The 17,849-nt window shown below is 42.4% G+C and overlaps 1 protein-coding gene across 2 annotated transcripts in view; it reads left to right on the top strand.

The window, feature by feature from the left end:
• Positions 1-17,849, top strand: part of KIAA0586 (KIAA0586 ortholog) — a 216,805-nt gene that overhangs the window by 7,684 nt on the left and 191,272 nt on the right. For both annotated transcript variants that reach the window (XM_077464465.1, XM_077464466.1), the window contains exons 3-6: positions 1,406-1,487; positions 2,857-2,926; positions 9,304-9,475; positions 13,747-13,983. In XM_077464465.1, coding sequence (XP_077320591.1) covers positions 1,406-1,487; positions 2,857-2,926; positions 9,304-9,475; positions 13,747-13,983 — 561 coding nt within the window. The remainder of the gene's footprint in view (positions 1-1,405; positions 1,488-2,856; positions 2,927-9,303; positions 9,476-13,746; positions 13,984-17,849) is intronic.

The raw sequence follows: 17,849 nt of genomic DNA on the forward strand, positions 1-17,849 counted from the left end.
GCCGCGAAAGGGTTAAAACCGCCGGCAATACGCCGCAATAGCGGCGTTTTGCCGGCGGCATTACAGCGCTGCCCCATTGATTTCAATGGGCAGGAGCGGTAAACACACCGCTCCTTCACCGCTCCAAAGAAGCTGCTGGTAGGACTTTTTTCTGACGTCCTGCCAGCGCACCGCTGTAGTGTGAAAGCCCTCAGGGCTTTCACATTACACACAATGGTGCAGCTTCTTTAGGGCGTTTTGCAGGCGCTATTTCTAACGCTATAGCGCCTGCAAAACGCCCTGGTGTGAAAGGGGTCTAAGACCGACAGACAGGGGAAAAGATTACAGTGTACACATACTAAAATTACATTTAAATCCTGCAAGACTGTTTAAGACACCTGAACATATTCAGCAAATAAGCAAAACATTTGGGGATTTAGTCACACCATATGGCCACATAGTGCTTAAGCCCACTATTGCGTCTAAGTTTCCCATTATCAGTGGGTCCTACACTATTCATAGAATGAAAGATCCTGCTTCTCAACCATGGGAGAAATATGCTCCTCCATGTGGAAGAACTAAAGGACTCCTATAACAGAGGTGGACACTAATAAGAGGTAATGGTCGGGGGGATGGGGTGCTCCAGCCCAAGGGATCTGGTCAGGACCCTTACAATTGAAAAACAAAGATAGACTTGGGAGGCACACCCTAAAAATACATAACGTTAAAGATGGCGCAGCTATAAGACCGACAGACTTCTAAATTATAAGTTATGTTCTTTAAAGAGGAACTGCAGTCTGCTCACATAATTTGTAATAAAAACATCTTTGCCATTCTGAAGCTTCCCTCCAACCACTTTGCATATTATTTTATTTTTACTGTGATTTTGTACTTGCCAAATATGCTGTAGAAATCTCGCTCCACGAAGTCTGGCTGCAACCATTTTAACTTTGGGCAGCTGAAACTGCTACCTGTTCACTTCTTGCATTTATACAGAGGCACACCTCTAGCTTTGCAGCTCTTATTGGCCCTCTTATGACTCATCCCTTCCTGACAAACTCTCACCAGAGTAATAGAGAGCCGTGCATGATGTCATAAGCCTAGGTTAATGACCAGACAAGAAACGGGAAGTGCGCTGTATAAGCTATTTACTGGCAGAAGAAAACATGTTTTACTATCCAAAGTTTAAAACAACAAAGGCAGAAGATATTAAAAGATGGAAAGATGAAAAAAAAAGTCAGCTTTAAGAGCCTTTTAGCAGAGACGATGAGCTAGTTTGCATGCAAAGGTTTCATGTTTGCCTAAACTGTATGTTTAGGTTTATTCTTTCTCTAGATGGTATTTCTAAAGTTAAGGGAAAAAAATGGATAATATTAAAAGTACTTTGATCGTTTTTTTTTTTTTTTCTTTCTTTCTTGTTTGATAGGTTCTTGTGACAAAACATTTTCATGATGGTACAAATGACCATGTGATCAAGAAGAAACCACAGGAGAGCATCAGGCAGAAAAGTGAGTAACCCTTTGCTAAATGTCCATATTGCTGTATATAGGCTAGATAACTGCTATGGACTATTTTTGCATAGTTATATTGGTCCACCTTGTACAAATAATTTTAGCTAATTCCATATCTGGCTGATTTCTGTGGAAGTGGAGAATCACTTTAGTAGCTGCCCCTATTACAGTGATCCTTGCTATCTACTACCAAGTGGCTGCCTTGCTGTATAGTGAACACGGGCTAATTTGCTCAGCACTGACACCATTGAGAAAACGCCTTGTATTTTGAATGAATACAAGTCGTTCTCTGATTTGAATGAGGTGAAGATTGACGTGTCACTGCCCCGCCTCTCCAGCTTGTCCAAATAAAGCACCTTTTGCATCTATTGAGGAGAAGGCAAGATGTTGTCTGAATGGCACCCATGCTGAGTAAGCAACCTATGTGGTCACTGTAATAGCAGTGGATATTGCAGTAAATCTCTGCTTCCGCAGGGATCAGTTGGGTTTGGAATATGCATATTTGCATTAATCAACACTGGATTAATGTAACTATGCAAAAATTTCCATTCCTTGAATTCAGCATTAACAGTTTTGGGTCAATGATTTAGTGCCCGTTCACACTACAAAAACGTCCTTCAGATCCGTTCCGGGTGCATTTCTGCATGCGCGTTAACACGTTTTTGATGTGCTCCAGTATTTTTTTGATGCGTTTCCAGATGCTTTTTTACTGTACTGGGGTGCGGTGTGTTTTTGATACCTTTTATTTTATTTTTTTTTTTAATGCTTTTTACCGTGTTCCAGTACAGTTCTGTTCAGGGAAAAATCAGCAAGTTGTATTTCTACAACCATATATAACATACCTTGATAAATGCATTGCACCATGTTTAAAATCTCTGTGCTCTGGTCGTCCAGCAATCCGTATTAGAAACTGATGGCCATTTACCAGCAACACCATGGAGCTTGTGGAGTTCCTCAGCCGACTCTCAATCTATCTGCTTTTAAAAACTGGGCACAGAGGAAATGTTTCCCTGTCAAGTTTTACAGTTTAGAAGATAACGGAGCATACAGCTCCATCTACTGTCTGGAAAAAATGTAATATTACTATGGTATATCATAAAAAAATACAACATAAGGGCAGCTTGAGAAGCATGGCAATTTCCACAAATATATTGAGACTACTGTTTGTATTGTAAATTTGGAGACACTCTTGACAAGGGCATCTTTGTTGGTTAGTAATAAGTGTTGGGCAGGTTAGTTTGTACTTAATGGAATACTCCCATTGCACACCCCCCTGTCCAGTTAAAGTTGACTGAGCTGTTGTCATTTTCTTTTTTTGTGAGTTATAAATGTGTTTTTATTTCATTTTTTTATTTTTTTTTTGAAGACAAAGAAGTCCAGATTTCACAGTTTACTACTGGTCAAAAGAAATCTCTCTTGGCAGCTTTAAACACAAGGTAGGCAATACATTGATAATTTTTCGTCTTTCACGTATAGGCTTGTTCACCGGTGTATGAATAACATTGCTTGTGCAGTTACTTGGTTAATTGCGCTGTAAAAAAATATATTTTGTCTGTTAGGTCTAGCCATTTAAAACTCACGCAGTTTTTTTGTTCTAGATCAAGTGTTTTGAACCAGAGGTGTCAGTACCCTTTTTGGGTATATGGGAGCCAAATGATGGTGGTATAGGCCTGGATCTTTAAAAAAAATTGAAGAATAGAAACCTTATTTTCTGCATTATTAAACCACAAATCAAAGTGGATAAATCCACTCAATGTGTCAGATGACACTTGGGCAACATTGTCTCTAACTGTACCTCAACACTATGGGTCCCAGTTATAAACCAGAGGTATGGCCTTGCCATAGCCATACTGCTGCTTTAAAAATTTACATTTATAAACCATAGCAACATGCTTTACAAATGTGCCTTGTGCTTTGCTTGCTTCTGGACTTCAAACCAAAGCAAGCAGCGAGGTATTGATAATACCGAAAGGGGAAAAAATAGTCCATCGTACTCATGTGACTGACCCCTCCTCTCAGTTATAGAGTTCTTTCCAAAGGGTTAGGTAGAGAGAACTCCATAGGACACAGTAGGCTCCACACCGCAGCCTTTGGTGATATTTGAATAGGCTGTGAAATTCAGGCTGTGATGTGGAGCAGCACTGCAATGGTTGGCAAAATCCTTTCATTTCAACACCGCAAAAATCTCACTAGCTGTAGCAAGCTTATGATTATGATAATTTTGATGGTCTGATCAAGGGGGTATGTGGATCTATAGGCGAATCCATTTGGAGTCCAGTCAGAAAAAAAAAAAAACCTTAGAAACCCCTGCTACCTTTATTTATACTATGCTCTATAAGGGGCAGACTGTAATGGGCACAGAGTGAGGGTTCCACTTGGAAACGGACAGCATGCTGGCCTGCACTTTCTCGGGCTTTGATTCAAGGTAACCTCATCAGAGTATGACCACTCCAGCCACTATTTGGATTTAGAAAGCAGGCCAATGAGATGCCAGGTGAAAGAAATAAGAGTGATTTAGCACTCTTAACCACTTCAGCCCCGGACCAACAAACAGCCTAAGGACCAGAGGTCTTTTTACAATTTCGCACTGCACTGCTTTAACTGGTAATTGCGCGGTCATGCAATGTTGTACCCAAACGAAATTTGCGTCCTTTTCTTCCCACAAATAGAGCTTTCTTTTGATGGTATTTGATTGCGTCTGCGATTTTTATTTTTTGCGATATAAATGGAAAAAGACCGAAAATTTTGAGAAAAAATGATATTTTCTACTTTTTGTTATAAGAAAAATCGAATAAACTCAATTTTAATCAAACATTTAGGGCAAAATTTATTCAGCCACATGTCTTTAGTAAAAAAAATGTCAATAAGCGTATATATTTATTGGTTTGCGCAAAAGCGTCTACAAACTAGAGTACATTTTCTGGAATTTACACAGATTTTAATTTACGACTGCCTATCTCATTTCTTGAGGTGCTAAAATGGCAGGGCAGTACAAACCCCCCCCCCCCCAAATGACCCCATTTTGGAAAGTAGACACCCCAAGGAAGTTGTGGAGAGGCATGTTGAGCCCATTGAATATTTTTTTTTTTTTTTTTTGTCCCAAGTGATTGAATAATGACACAAAAAAAAAAAAAAAGTTTACAAAAAGTTGTCACTAAATGATATATTGCTCACACATGCTATAGTTATATGTGGAATTGCACCCCAAAATATATTCTGCTGCTTCTCTTGAGTACGGGGATACCACATGTGTGGGACTTTTTAGGAGTCTAGCTGCCTACGGCACCCCGAAAACCAATCACTGCCTTCAGGATTTCTAAGGGTGCAAATTTTTGATTTCACTCCTCACTACCTATCCCAGTTTTGAAGGCCATAAAATGCCCAAATAACACAAAACCCCCCCAAATGACCCTATTTTGGAAAGTAGACACCCCAAGCTATTTACTGAGAGGCATGTTGAGTCCATGAAATATTTTATATTTTGCCACAAGTTGCAGGAATTTTACAATTTTTAATTTTTTTTGCACAAAGTTGTCACTAAATGATATATTGCTCACACATGCTATGGGCATAAGTCAAATTACACCCCAAAATAAATTCTGCTGCTTCTCCTGAGTACGGGGATACCACACGTGGGGGACTTTTTGGGAGCCTAGCCACGTACGGGACCCCGAAAACCAAGCACTGCCTTCCAGATTTAAATATAAAATGCTACCAAAAAAACTGTTAGCGATCGCAGGGATCAGGCCTGACTCTGCGATCGCTGAAGTTATGTGTTTAGTGTTTTGTAAGTGACAGTGATCGATCGATACTGCACTTGGGTGGGCTGGGCGGAGGGGCAAAACGCAGGTGCTAGCAGGTATCTGGGCTGATCCCGCTAACAATGCGTTTTTTTGGAACCCTAAACTGCTGGGGACGCTAGTATAGATCTGATCAGATATTGATCTGTTCAGATACTATACCACTATGGGAGGTTTATGCTTTGCGTGTGGGTGTTTAGCGGTACTGGCACTAACCTAGCGCTGCCTGGGGCGACGCAGACCCTGACCCTAAAACCTAATTGATATCACCCGCCGGGTGATCAGGGGGTTAAACCTTTATTGGGTAATAAATGGTGGATGCCCTGATGCTATAAAAAGCAAACTAACCAGAGTCACCCGTAACACTTATACGGTGATCACTGGTGAAAGGGTTAACTAGGGGCAATCAGGGGGTTCAAATTTTTATTAGGTAGTATATGGGGGTCCCTGGCGCTATGTAAAAACCTGACGGGGAACCTAAATAACTAACTGGCTAACCAGCGTCACCAGTGACACTTATACTGTGATCGCTGGTGAAAGGGTTAACTAGGGGCAATCAGGGGGTTAAAACCATTATTGGGTAGTATATCGGGGTACCTAGCGCTATAAAAACCTGGCGGTGAACCTAAAAAAAATACCTAGCGACACTAATGCAGCGATCAGAAAAAGATCGCTTAGTGACACTGGCAAAAGGGGGTGAAAGGGTTAACTCTAGGGGCAATCAGGGGGTTAAACCTTTATTGGGGGGTGGTAGGGGGCTACCCTGGACTTAACACTAACTGCCCTGACAGTTTTTACTGTTACAACTGACACTGAATGCAGTGATCAGTAAATAAATGATCACTGCAATCAGTGACACTGTGACTGGGGGGGGAATCAGGATCGGGGGGGGGGGGGTTTGTGTGCCTGTGTGTGCCTATGTGTTAGAGTAGTGTTGGTGCAGACTTACTTTGTCTTCTCCTCGTAGTCTGGTCAAAAAGACCGCCCCGAGGAGGATGACATCACTTCCTCCCTGCCTGTGTATACAATACACAGTGGGCGGAAGCTTCTCATTCGCCAGGAGCGATCGAGAGGGGGCAGCCAGAAACCAACGGCCATCCCCTCATCTCGGATCACTCCTGAAGCGAACCGGACCACCGTATCCAGCGGGAGGGGGTCCGATCGGACCCCCCACCCGCTGGAAGGCAGGCACGTACATGTACGTGCTTGTGCCTGCCTGTGCCATTGCGATGACGTACAATGGCAATACGGCGGTCCTTAAGTGGTTAAAGTGTCCCCCAAGTATGTTTAAATACAACAGTTATGGCACATGTTGAACATGCTCCTGATTTTGGATTTTGAACAGTTACATGAAAATACAGCACCACATTGTGGTTGAAAAATGCGATTTGGTGTGTAAGCAGAATTTGTTCCTAACACAAAGATTATGTTGTTGGGAGAAAGTTTTACATGTGTGGATCCCTTATATATTAGGTTAAGGTTATTGATATCCTTTTTCTACCAAGAATAAGTTTCACCTGAGGGTCTACCGATGAAAAGCACTTGTATAAGACCAAGATAGAGCTTAAGATCTGGGCTTCTCAAAGGGCATATGGGACATAAGTATGGATACCAAGCAAATATTAGGAGCTTAACTAGAGAAGAAATTATGGAGTTGTGTATAATGCCAGGCATCCAGTGGGTATCTCCCATATTGCTCTTTTTAGAGTTTCCAGCAGTAGTAACCCATCATTTATGAGAAACCGGCTGCAGTGCACCTCCCCATCCCTGGCCCACGTCCTAAAAAAGGAAAGATTTTCACCTGGTAAAAACAAGGAGAAACCTCTAAGTGGTGCCAAGGAGGAGATGGGGCACCAGCCCTGTTTTTTTTTTTTTTTGTTTTTTTTTCATTTCTCAGAAGAGCAGGACATGTACCGTAGTGGGAGAGGCATGCTTGGTCAGTCCCCTAAATTCACTCATGAGCCACACAGCATGAGACAGATTCCTTCCTGCCATAAATTTCTCAACAAGGACCCAGAATTTCTGTGACATGATGATGCCAATCAAGGATTCTCGGAAGCACAATGGCCATATAATAACAATGTATTCATACTGTTTTTGTGTAGATACAGAGTTTGAGCCAGAGTTTGCTATACTTGTTAGGTGAACATAGACCACAAACATTATAAGGGACCACCTTTAATGCCGCCATTAAGAGTCTTTACTGGATCTGTTGAAGCTTCTCGTGCCTGAATGGGAAAGAGAGATTGTCAGCCATTGGGTCTGCATCCTAAAAACAAACTTGGGAACCATTAAAACCATAATCGGTAAACAATGATACAAACGAATACCGATATACTAGTCCCTAGCAAAGATACCCCAAGTAGGTGGGGAGCCTGACTGGGAATGCGATGTACTCTACTTTAACTAAGTAGATCTAAACCTACTGGGGGTATATAGGACATAGAGCGTGGACATGTATTGTAATCCTGTGTAGTTTTTATGAAGAAAGAGATTATCACAGGTACAGTTAAGGGTCTACCACCAGTAGAGCGATTACAAAAGAGGGAATATGTAAGGTAAGGGAAGTGGGGGGGGGGGGGGGGGGGATAGTAAGGAAAAATTGGTGGTAAGTGCAAATGCCCTGACCAAAGCACAAGGGTCATGAAGATATTTCAGGGAAGTCTCTCTTAACTAAAAACCAGAATGATAACAGACTGTGGCCAGCTACCAGTCATGTTGGGGACCAGCAACAAGCTAATCATTGAGAAGGCCAGCAGGAACTTGGGATACATTCCAAGACAATGAGGATTGGGCCATGGGTTAAGGTGTGCCAGAACGAACACCATTCTGGACTTTCCCACGCACCTGCTGCTATGGTTGAGAACAGTCTGGTATCAGAATATTGGTGGTGTTGCCAGTCTGGTATATTTGGCTTGTGGGTAGGTTGAGAAAGGATTTGAGGCAGATTGCTCTTATCACTAAGAGTGTACAGCCTGCCATTCTTTCTGCACATTATGATAAGGGAAATTCCCATCAGTAAGGCAGTTCAGCAGTATGGAGCATTTCCAAGAGAGGCCATAGAGCCCTGCTTTTCATTAGGGTATTTCTGAACAAGTCTGGGTATAAAGAGAGCTGGGTACCATCAAATTCAAAGTAAGGCTTAGTGTGCATGTAGTACATGATGTTCTCTTTCACAATATCCCTTCATTTGTCAGGGTCTTGAGCCAGAGGTCATAGCGCCCTATGGGAGCTGTCAATTTCAATAGATCTTCTTAAAGATTCCTTGTAGAGTTAGGATGATATCCTTAGGTGCTGTAACCTCAGGGAGACCCTGTATTTAAATATTAGCTCTTCTGCTCCTGTTTTCATAATCTGTGCAGTGCGTTTATCTCTAAGCAGTGTGAGGAAAGGAATTATCTCTTCTAATTTGGTCTCGAGATTCTACCCTGCCACCCAACTGCATTGTTTCAGCCTGCAAATTTTCAATGTTCTGTTTAAAGGCTCTCTCTATTCAGCTTATGAACCTTCCCAAGTCATCGCTAGTGGGGAGAGGCCTCGATTCCCCTACAATATCCCCCATATCAGAGCTCCTGTCTTTTACAATCCGATGGATAAAGGGAAGCAGAATGAACAAAAAAAGGCAGTCACTGATCTTGGTGAGGGGATCAGAGAGTCAATGCACTCTGCCTGCCACTAGTTGTCTCATGGATCTTGCTCTGGTGCCATCTTGGACGAAGTGGCAGGCTCCTTGCGGCAGTCTGGGAAAAGGGTGTCCATGGAGCTGGTGCACTGCGTCAGTGTATGTTGTGGCTGCAGAAACATCTGGCACTTACTTGCCAATTTTGGTGGCTATCGAACCCCAAGGGGAGCCACTGTAGAAGCTGTTACTTGAAGCAGGTAGAGCGGAGTCCAAACGCTGCACGTATTCAACCTTGCATACCTAGACCATGCCCCCCCCAGAATGTTATTTTATTTTTCTGTTTCTTTATTTGTGTGAATGTCTGTGCTGAATATGTGTTTTTGATCTACAGAGTACAGAGTGGTCCTGTGACTAAAGAAGTGCATGTTCAGTTGCTTAAGGATGCTGTGAGTAAGAAGTCTACAGGCTCAGCAGATGAGAAGGCTGGGCACATTGAAGTCCAATCAGCCACTATTGCTGCTGTCACTGCTGCTGCTATTGCTGCCACTGCTCCAGTCCTGAAGGTAATGCAGAAGTATCACTATATTTATCCTGTACATTCTACTTGTGGCCAGTGTTGCATGAAACATTAGTTACATTGAAACTAACTGTAAACAGAATTTTTAATACTTAATCTTAGTAAGTGTACATTTTGAGTTAATAACGTAATGATCACTTTATGTCATTTCACATTTTTACTTAGTTTATTTTCTATATTGTCACGCTGATATTCAATGTGCAGATTTGTAGGTACTCGCTTCAGTGGCCATTTGTAAGTTAGATCAGTAGTCACCATCTTTGCTGAATGATTGCTCAGAGAAAATCAAATATGGTATTTTTGATACCACAGGAAGTATATTATTTTCCATTCAAGAATTTGACTTCTCCCACAGTGCATCCCTTCCCAACTACCTCACACTCCTTTTATACTGCAACATTTCTGTCCACCTCAGCCCCTGCTTACACTTTATTCCTCCCTGTCCATTACACACTTTATCTTTCCCATTGCCACCTTTCCCTCTCGTTTCACTGCATCCTTACCTGCTCTACTGCATAATTTCCAAGCCACAGCACCCCCAGATTACAGCGGATCTCTCCTCAAACCCCCTGTTCACAGTGCTTCTTTATTTTTTTCTTTCAAAGATTTTTATTGAGTTTACAATAAACCATATACATTCTTAGCATGACAGGCATTGGAGGAATAGTACAAAGCCAATAAAACAAAGAACTGACAGATCAAACCAATACTGTATGGCTGAGTTCTAAAAAACTGTTTGAATTCCATCCGCCCCGGCCCTCCAGACTCATCCTAAGATGGAAACACCTCTGGGACCTACAGGGCCACACCCGCACCCCTAATGGGAGCATACTATTCTAGGCGAAACCCATTCGGTCCCCCGGCCACCCCTACCAGGAGGGGAGGCCCTTGATATCGGTGGATGAGCCGGAGGTTTTGGATCCCATTCAATACTCTCCAACTACTTGGCCCTCTGAGCATGGTATGAGATTATGAAAGTTCCAGAGAATTTCCCTGGAAGGTAGGGGGGTTGATTAGGAGGGTGTGAAGAAGTGGGGAAGGAGGGGAAAGGGAAGAGGAATGAAGAAAGATGAGCATGTCAACAGACGAGGAGCTCCCCGGCCAGGGATGTACCGGAGAGGCTAAGGACACCCTCCCGGTATAAGGGAGATGCCCAGGTGGTGGGTCCAGGGCTCCCAAGTGGCTTCAAACTGAGCAGTACATTCCAGTAAAATACTGGTAAGTTTCTCTTGCAACATTATCCAGGAAATTTTACCTAGAGCTGCTTCATAGGAAACCCTGGGAAGTTTCCATGCCTTGGCTATTGTCATCCTAGCTCCCAAGAAGATAAAGTGTATCAGTTTGCGATTATATTATGATGCCTTGGGAAGGTTAGCATTAAGTAGAGCGACGGCTTGGCTTCTCGGGAGAGGAAGGTTCGTGATTTTTTTAATTGGGAAGAATATTTTATTCCAGAATGGCCTTATTCTAGGGCATTCCCACCAGATGTGGGCCATGGAGCCTATTAACTGGCAGCCTCTGAAGCACCTGGGATCTGTAGCAGGGTACATTATTGACAGTCTTGCAGGGGTCAGGTACCATCTGGTCAGGACCTTGAGGCTGGACTCTATTAATGAAATATTTCTGATACCCCTGAAGGCTCTGGCGAAGGAGGCCTGCCATCGCTCTACTGTCCAGTTTATTGATAAATCATTTTCCAATGCTAACATACATGTAGTTTTGTTTGGATGGTGGACAAGTGATTGGTATATAACTGAGACTGCTCCCCTCTGCTCCACGCCACAACTCGTACGTTCTGAAGGCAGCATCTCAAGCTTGTCTTTTTTTATTTTATTTTTTATCCCCAAATCAGTCGCAGTGCATCCTATCTCGGTGACCTCACCTTTTTGTGGTCACAATGCATCCCTCCCCATTAACCTTGTTCCCCAGTCAAGGTGCATCCCTCTGCACCCTCTGGTCACAGGTCTCCCCTCACCACCTGCCTTGAAATCACTCTCTGGATACTCGCTCCCCCCCCCCCCTTTTGTCCCATTCCAGTCATAGTACATCCCTCCACAGTCACTTCACCCTCCTGGTCACAGTGCATCTCTTGCCATCCACCTCACATCCCAATAACCGTGCATTTCTCCATACCCCATTGCTTTTCAATCCATCCCTTGCCCCTACTGATAGTGCTTATCTACTTTTCAACACCTCCTCCATTTTCCCGCTTGGTCACAATGAATACTTTCCCAGCCTCATTACTCAATTCCCCACCCTGTGCTTACAGTGCATTCCTCCTGACATTCAACACTTAAAGCTGGCCAAAGACAAAATGGCTTGATTCCCCTATCATCACAGTCAGTTTTGAAGGGGGGATCCCTTCCATGGAGACATTGTGTTCTCCGGCGGGGGAGCCGCCCCCGCTGGGAGAACACAATGACTACTTCTAGCAGCTATAATAACCGCTGGCAATAATCGCATGTGAAATCCTACAATCCTACATTGATCGATCAACTTGGGTACATTCAGCCTGCTCATACAGGGTTTGTATCTCAGCCTGTCCCTGTTGAGCCAGCTGAGATTTGAACCCTCTATGGCTGGCTTAACCCCCTTCTAATGCCGCGTACACACGACCGGACTTGGGTCCGACAGACTTTCGACAGAGTTCTGACGGACTTTCCGAATAAACGGACTTGGCCACACACAATCACACCAAAGTCCGACGGATTTGAACGTGATGACGTACGAACTGGACTAGAATAAGGAAGTTCATAGCCAGTAGCCAATAGCTGCCCTCGCATCGGTTTTTGTCTGTCGGACTAGCATACACACGAGCGGATTTCTCGGTAGGAACTGGATCCGGCGGAGTTCTGGCGGAAAAATTTGAAACATGTTCCATTTCTAAAGTCTGTCAGACTTTTGCAAATCAAAAGTCCGCTGCAGCCCTCACGCGATCGAATGGTCTGCCGGAATTGTTCCGTCGGACTTTTGATGTTGAAAAGTCTGGTCGTGTGTACGCGGCATAAGAGTGCACCACTCTCAGCATCCAAGATTAGGTTTGCAGCCCCTATTCCATCATCTTAACCACACCCTCAATCTCAAACTCTTTCCCCACTGCTTAGAGTGGTTGTGAACCTCAGACATTAAATATGAACAATCCATATCCCTCTATAGAGTGTACTTCTCTCAATTAGGAGAAAGTGTCATTTCTGTCTGCTGCTTCATTCGTCTACTATCGGCATGAATTACTTTTGACAAACTGACACCAAGAGAAACAAGGTGACAGGGGAGGGACCTCCAGCTGATTGACAGCCTCAGCTCTGTTCCTGTGAGCTGTGTGGAGGGAAATATGTCCCTTCCCTCCAATCAGCTCTCAGAGCTCTTCTCACTGAGCTCTGCAGAATGATTTCACCTCTTCACTCTCTTTTTTCTGACAGTGTAGACAAGCTTTATAAATTCTGGATTTTGAACAGATGTAAAGAAGAGAACACTGCAGATAAACAGGTACACCTTATGTAGGCGGATTTGTTTCATCGGTATCGTCTGTGGCCATCACATGTGTATCACCTGAGGCCAGTCACTTCCCTGGGTATATGGAAAGGTTTACAAGCAAGTGTCACCTGTGCTGCCTCTTCCCACCAACACCTGTACACGGCACTTCACATTGACAATCGGCTCTGATCCACACATTTATCAGATCTACAATGTGCATGCTTTTGCTAGTAGCATATTTTAAAGGTTCTCATTGCCAAAATCTCATTTCAGTTTTTGCGTAGATTTGTGAGTTTATTCACACATTGGCTTTGTAAGTATTTGGGGCAATCCAGCTGTAAAATTATTGCTGAAAAATTGCAATTTTTGTCTCTCCCTCAAATGTGTAAGAATTCTTAGAAAATAATCAGCTTACTTTTTTTTTTTTTTTTTTGTGTTGAACTGGCCATGTAAAAGTTAGTATAATATTTGCTTGCCAAACTCAGCTGCCTTTTTTGCTGCTGCATAGATTTCAGTGCTCTTCGTATTTTATCCAGTCTGCAAATGGAAACTTTACTGCTGGGAGGGTATGTAGGAGACTTTAAGAAGATTCAGTCTTTTTAGAAATGGAAGGCCTGAGGCATGGCAGCAGAACTGTATGATGTAACACATGGCAGAAGAGGTAATGGGGAATAAAAATATAAGAGGGATATAGCAGCCCATCGGTGCTGGCATAGCAGATCTGGGGTATTAGCTGAGCCTTGGTGTGAACGTTGAGGTCATCTGTCAGCTTTGTTCCCGCAGGCTCAGAGTGATCTGGAAGTCCAGGTGAACTCTGTTTCACAACTGCTTAACAAACTGCAGGAGGCCGACAGGCAGCTACAAAAGCTTACAGAGCAGCCAATCAAGATCCAAAGTCAACCATCAGAAAGATTGTATCATCAGGAAAGAGTGAGCGAGCTGGAGAAGCAGCTGGGCCAACTGACAGAACAGCGCCTTCAACATCTGGAGAAACTCCAGCAGCAGCAGCTGGAGATGCAGGTATGTACCTTGAGAATTCTGCTTGTGCTTCAAAAGAAATGGATGATAAAATTGCAATTTCCACATACTTTCCACTGGGACACCTATTAACACGGTCCTGTCCATTGGGAATTTTGCACACAATCTGGGGCTTCTAGCCGCCTGTCAGAAATCATTGACCAAAGTGTATTGGCAGCCTGGCCAGTAGACAGACCAATAATTCACGCAGGGCAAGAAGACTCTTTAGAACCAGGACATGAAAGTCTTCAAAAATATACAGCTACCATACAGTTCCATTTTGTAAATATTGAACACAGATCCTAATTTGAGTATTCATTTCCACTTTAAAGTGATTGTAAACCACGCCTTGTAAAACAACCCATTCAGTTTAAATTAGAATTGAAAGGCAAAACATATGTGTATAGACATAAATACCTTTATATATATATATATATATATATATATATATATATATATATATATATATATATATATATATATATATATATATATATATATATATATATATATATTTTGTGATCACCTTCCCTCTGTCTTCAGCTGCATAATAGCTGGGGGAGGAGAAGCGGCAGTACACAGAGCTTCCCAGTGAATGGGTGTGGAGGGGGAGGGCATGTCAGGACAAGTCTTATCATTAGAAGAGAGCATACTGAGTTCCCAGCATAGCTAGAGAACTGGCCACTGTGTTCTGCTTAGTGCGATCAGTTTTTAATAGGAAAGCAGATGGACTGACAGGAACTCCAGGGATTTCACACAAAGGAAGCAATACAAAGAGAACTGAATACTTTTACATACAAGTACATGGTACAGCTGTCACATATGGCAATATGAAATGTTGGGTTTACATATTCTTTAAACAAGCTACTAGCAGGCTTTCAACAAGCTTCAAGAGGTGCTGAAGCCTGCAACAGGCCTTAAAACACATCATCTGTACCAAATGGAAGGTCCTCTTTTGTGCAAGCCTGCAGCCCCCAACTAAAAGTGGTCTCTGCGGCGGATTCAAAGCGAGATCACTTTTATAGGTGGCAGGAAAGGAGGGAAACTCCCCTCACTCCGGTAGTCTCCGCCGCTTACTGGAGATGATCAGATCCTTTCCCCGCTTGGCTGGCTGTAGAGTGAGGGCAAGATGGCCTCCACTTGGCTCCATAGCATTGACTGGCAGAAGCAACGTCAAATGTCACTTCAGCCCAGTGCTCTTAAAGGAGAATTTATTTAATTTTTTTTTTTTTATGTAAATATGAGATCTCTTTGACCCCAGATCTCTTACAAGGGATGTTTACATTCCTTGTAATATGAATAAATGTGACCCAAATCTTCTTTTTCTTTTGACAGTGTCAAAATAAAAAGTAAAATATATAAGAAAAAAATAAAATAAAATTTACGTGAGTAGCGCCCGCATATGAAAACGGTGTTCAAACCACGCGTGTGAGGTATCGCCACAATCGTTAGAGCGGGAGCAATAATTCTAGCCCTATACTTCCTCTAACTGTTAACCTGTAGAAAATTTTGAACATCGCCTATGGAGATTTTTAAGGGTAAAAGTCTGTCGCCATTCCAAGAGTGGGCGCAATTTTGAAGCGTGCATGATGGGTATCAATTTACTCGGCATAACATTATCTTTCACAATATATAAAAAAAATTGGGCTAACTTAACTTTTATTTTTTAAATTAAAAAAAGTGGGCATGTAAGACCGCTGCACAAATATGGCGTGACAAAGACAGCCATTTTATTCTGAAAAATAGGCTTGTTCCTTAAGTGGTTAAAAAGCCATCTTTAAACAAACAGATCGCCCATACAAAAGAAGTAAAAAAATAACTTGCCTCTGCCTGGGCTCTGATGTCTCCTTTCCTCATTGCTACCTCCTGGGATAGCCGAGCGCTTGAAATCCCAAGAGAATGCTCCATTTTCAGAGGGCTGGAGTGCATTCTAACCTGTGATTTACAGAGCCCACATTTAAAATACAGAATCGGCTTAATGAATCAGAGGAAAGATTTATCCACCTCCAACCTCCTGCCTTCTGCCTGCTCTGTCCTGTACAGACTTTTAGGTCTCATGCGTACTAGATGTTGTTTTTATGCATTTCTGCTGCTCCTAGAAGTTTTTGTGTGTGTGTGTGTGTGTGTGTGTGTGTGTGTGTGTGTGTGTGTGTGTGTGTGTGTGTGTGTGTGTGTGTGTGTGTGTGTGTGTGTGTGGGGGGGGGGGGGGGGGGGGGGGGGGGTGTTGGTGGTGGTGTCTATCTATGCAGGACTGACAATGGTACTGAATTCTGATCACTACGCTATGCACGTTTATATGAGTATACTATATACCCATGTACAGCCACGCACCGCCATTCTTTTCTGTGGGCAGCTGTACGCAGCACCCGGTCTTCCCAGTTGTAAATATTGTTACATTCTGAAATGCAATAGGCTGGTGCACTTTTTCTCCCTTGCTTCAGGACCTCCTGATATTCAAATTAAATGCAAAAATCAGTCAGCTGTGTATAAAAAGTTTTACATATAGAATTTTAAGATTAAAAACAAAGGTACATAAAACCAGCAATTTTGTACGCAAAAAAGAATTGCTGTCATATACATCAAGTCGATGTGTTTGGTGGACACTGCTGCTTTTTATATACATACTTGACAGATATCCAACATGAAACATCTTCGATAAACGCAACCTATGTATTCAGAAAATGAGTCCCATCTTCCCAGGCTGCGGGGAGGTATAGAAGGAACCTATAATGGGAAAGAAATGGGCCAATCCACATGGTCTTGTATGTCCCTGATGTGCGAGGTCACCAGAAAGCACACTGTGAAAAATGAAAAGGTCTTTGTTCAAACTGCACTACTCATAATAACTTGGGACACCGAACCCAGCGAAGCTGGTCTGGGTTGATATTATCCATAAAATATAGTCGGTCCCAATGTTCCCATTCAATGCAACCAAAAACAAGCCATCGTCAAGGGTCCATAGTCCTATACACCGTCATGGGAAAGATGATTCTATGTACTTTTTTTTTATTTTTTATTTTTTCTTTGTAATAAAAATCTTTTATGTCAATTTATTTATTTTTTGTACACATCTGACTGATTTGACGTTTAATTTAAATATTGGTGGTCCATTCTAGAACGCCCTTATTCCATTTTTGCTTACTTCTCTCCTTTTTTGGGGCTGCAAATATTATGCACAATACACATGCCTTTTTCTGATATTGGTTAAATTAGCGAGAGACCATCTAAAAGCAAAACTACTCCTGCTTTTCCCTCTTTTACTCAGCTTGTAAATTCCTGTTGTGTGCTGACAACGTTGCTCCTGCATGCTAAAATATGATAACCCACATTTCCCTCAGCTCTATCATATATCTTGCTTTAGGAGGTATCCCAGTGTTCACAATATGATAAATCTTACAAAGACATACTAGTAATATTAGTAAGACTTACTAAACATTGGATTATGTGCAGATGAATTGCAATAGAGAACATTTCCAATTCCCTATCCGTTTGCTATCCTGTCTAGGATTAGGTAGTAGATCTCTTGGTAGGTACTCAATTCCTTCTTTTTCTGATGTCTTATGGCACTCTGCCTTCTGTGAAGAAAAAATAAAAGTCTTTATCTTTATAATTTCAAATATTTACACTCCTATGATAAAACTAATTTTAGCTCAATGACATGTGGAGTGTTGCTGTAAAAGGTAATTAATTGTAGTGAGTCAATACCCATTTGATGACTCTTATCGCAGTGTAATGGTTTTGAGGATCTCAGAGAGTGCTTGTTATTCTTGGCTTGTGCAACCTTCCAGAAACAATCATTCTTAATTGCTAACCTTCCTCTTCCTGCCTAAATCCTTTAACAGCTTGCCAGATACCTGTCATGTTGTCTT

Source organism: Lithobates pipiens, unplaced genomic scaffold (genome assembly GCF_037356315.1).
Source record: "Lithobates pipiens isolate NorthernLeopardFrog02 unplaced genomic scaffold, aLitPip1_a1.2 Scaffold_30, whole genome shotgun sequence".
Classification (NCBI taxonomy): Eukaryota; Metazoa; Chordata; class Amphibia; order Anura; family Ranidae; genus Lithobates; species Lithobates pipiens.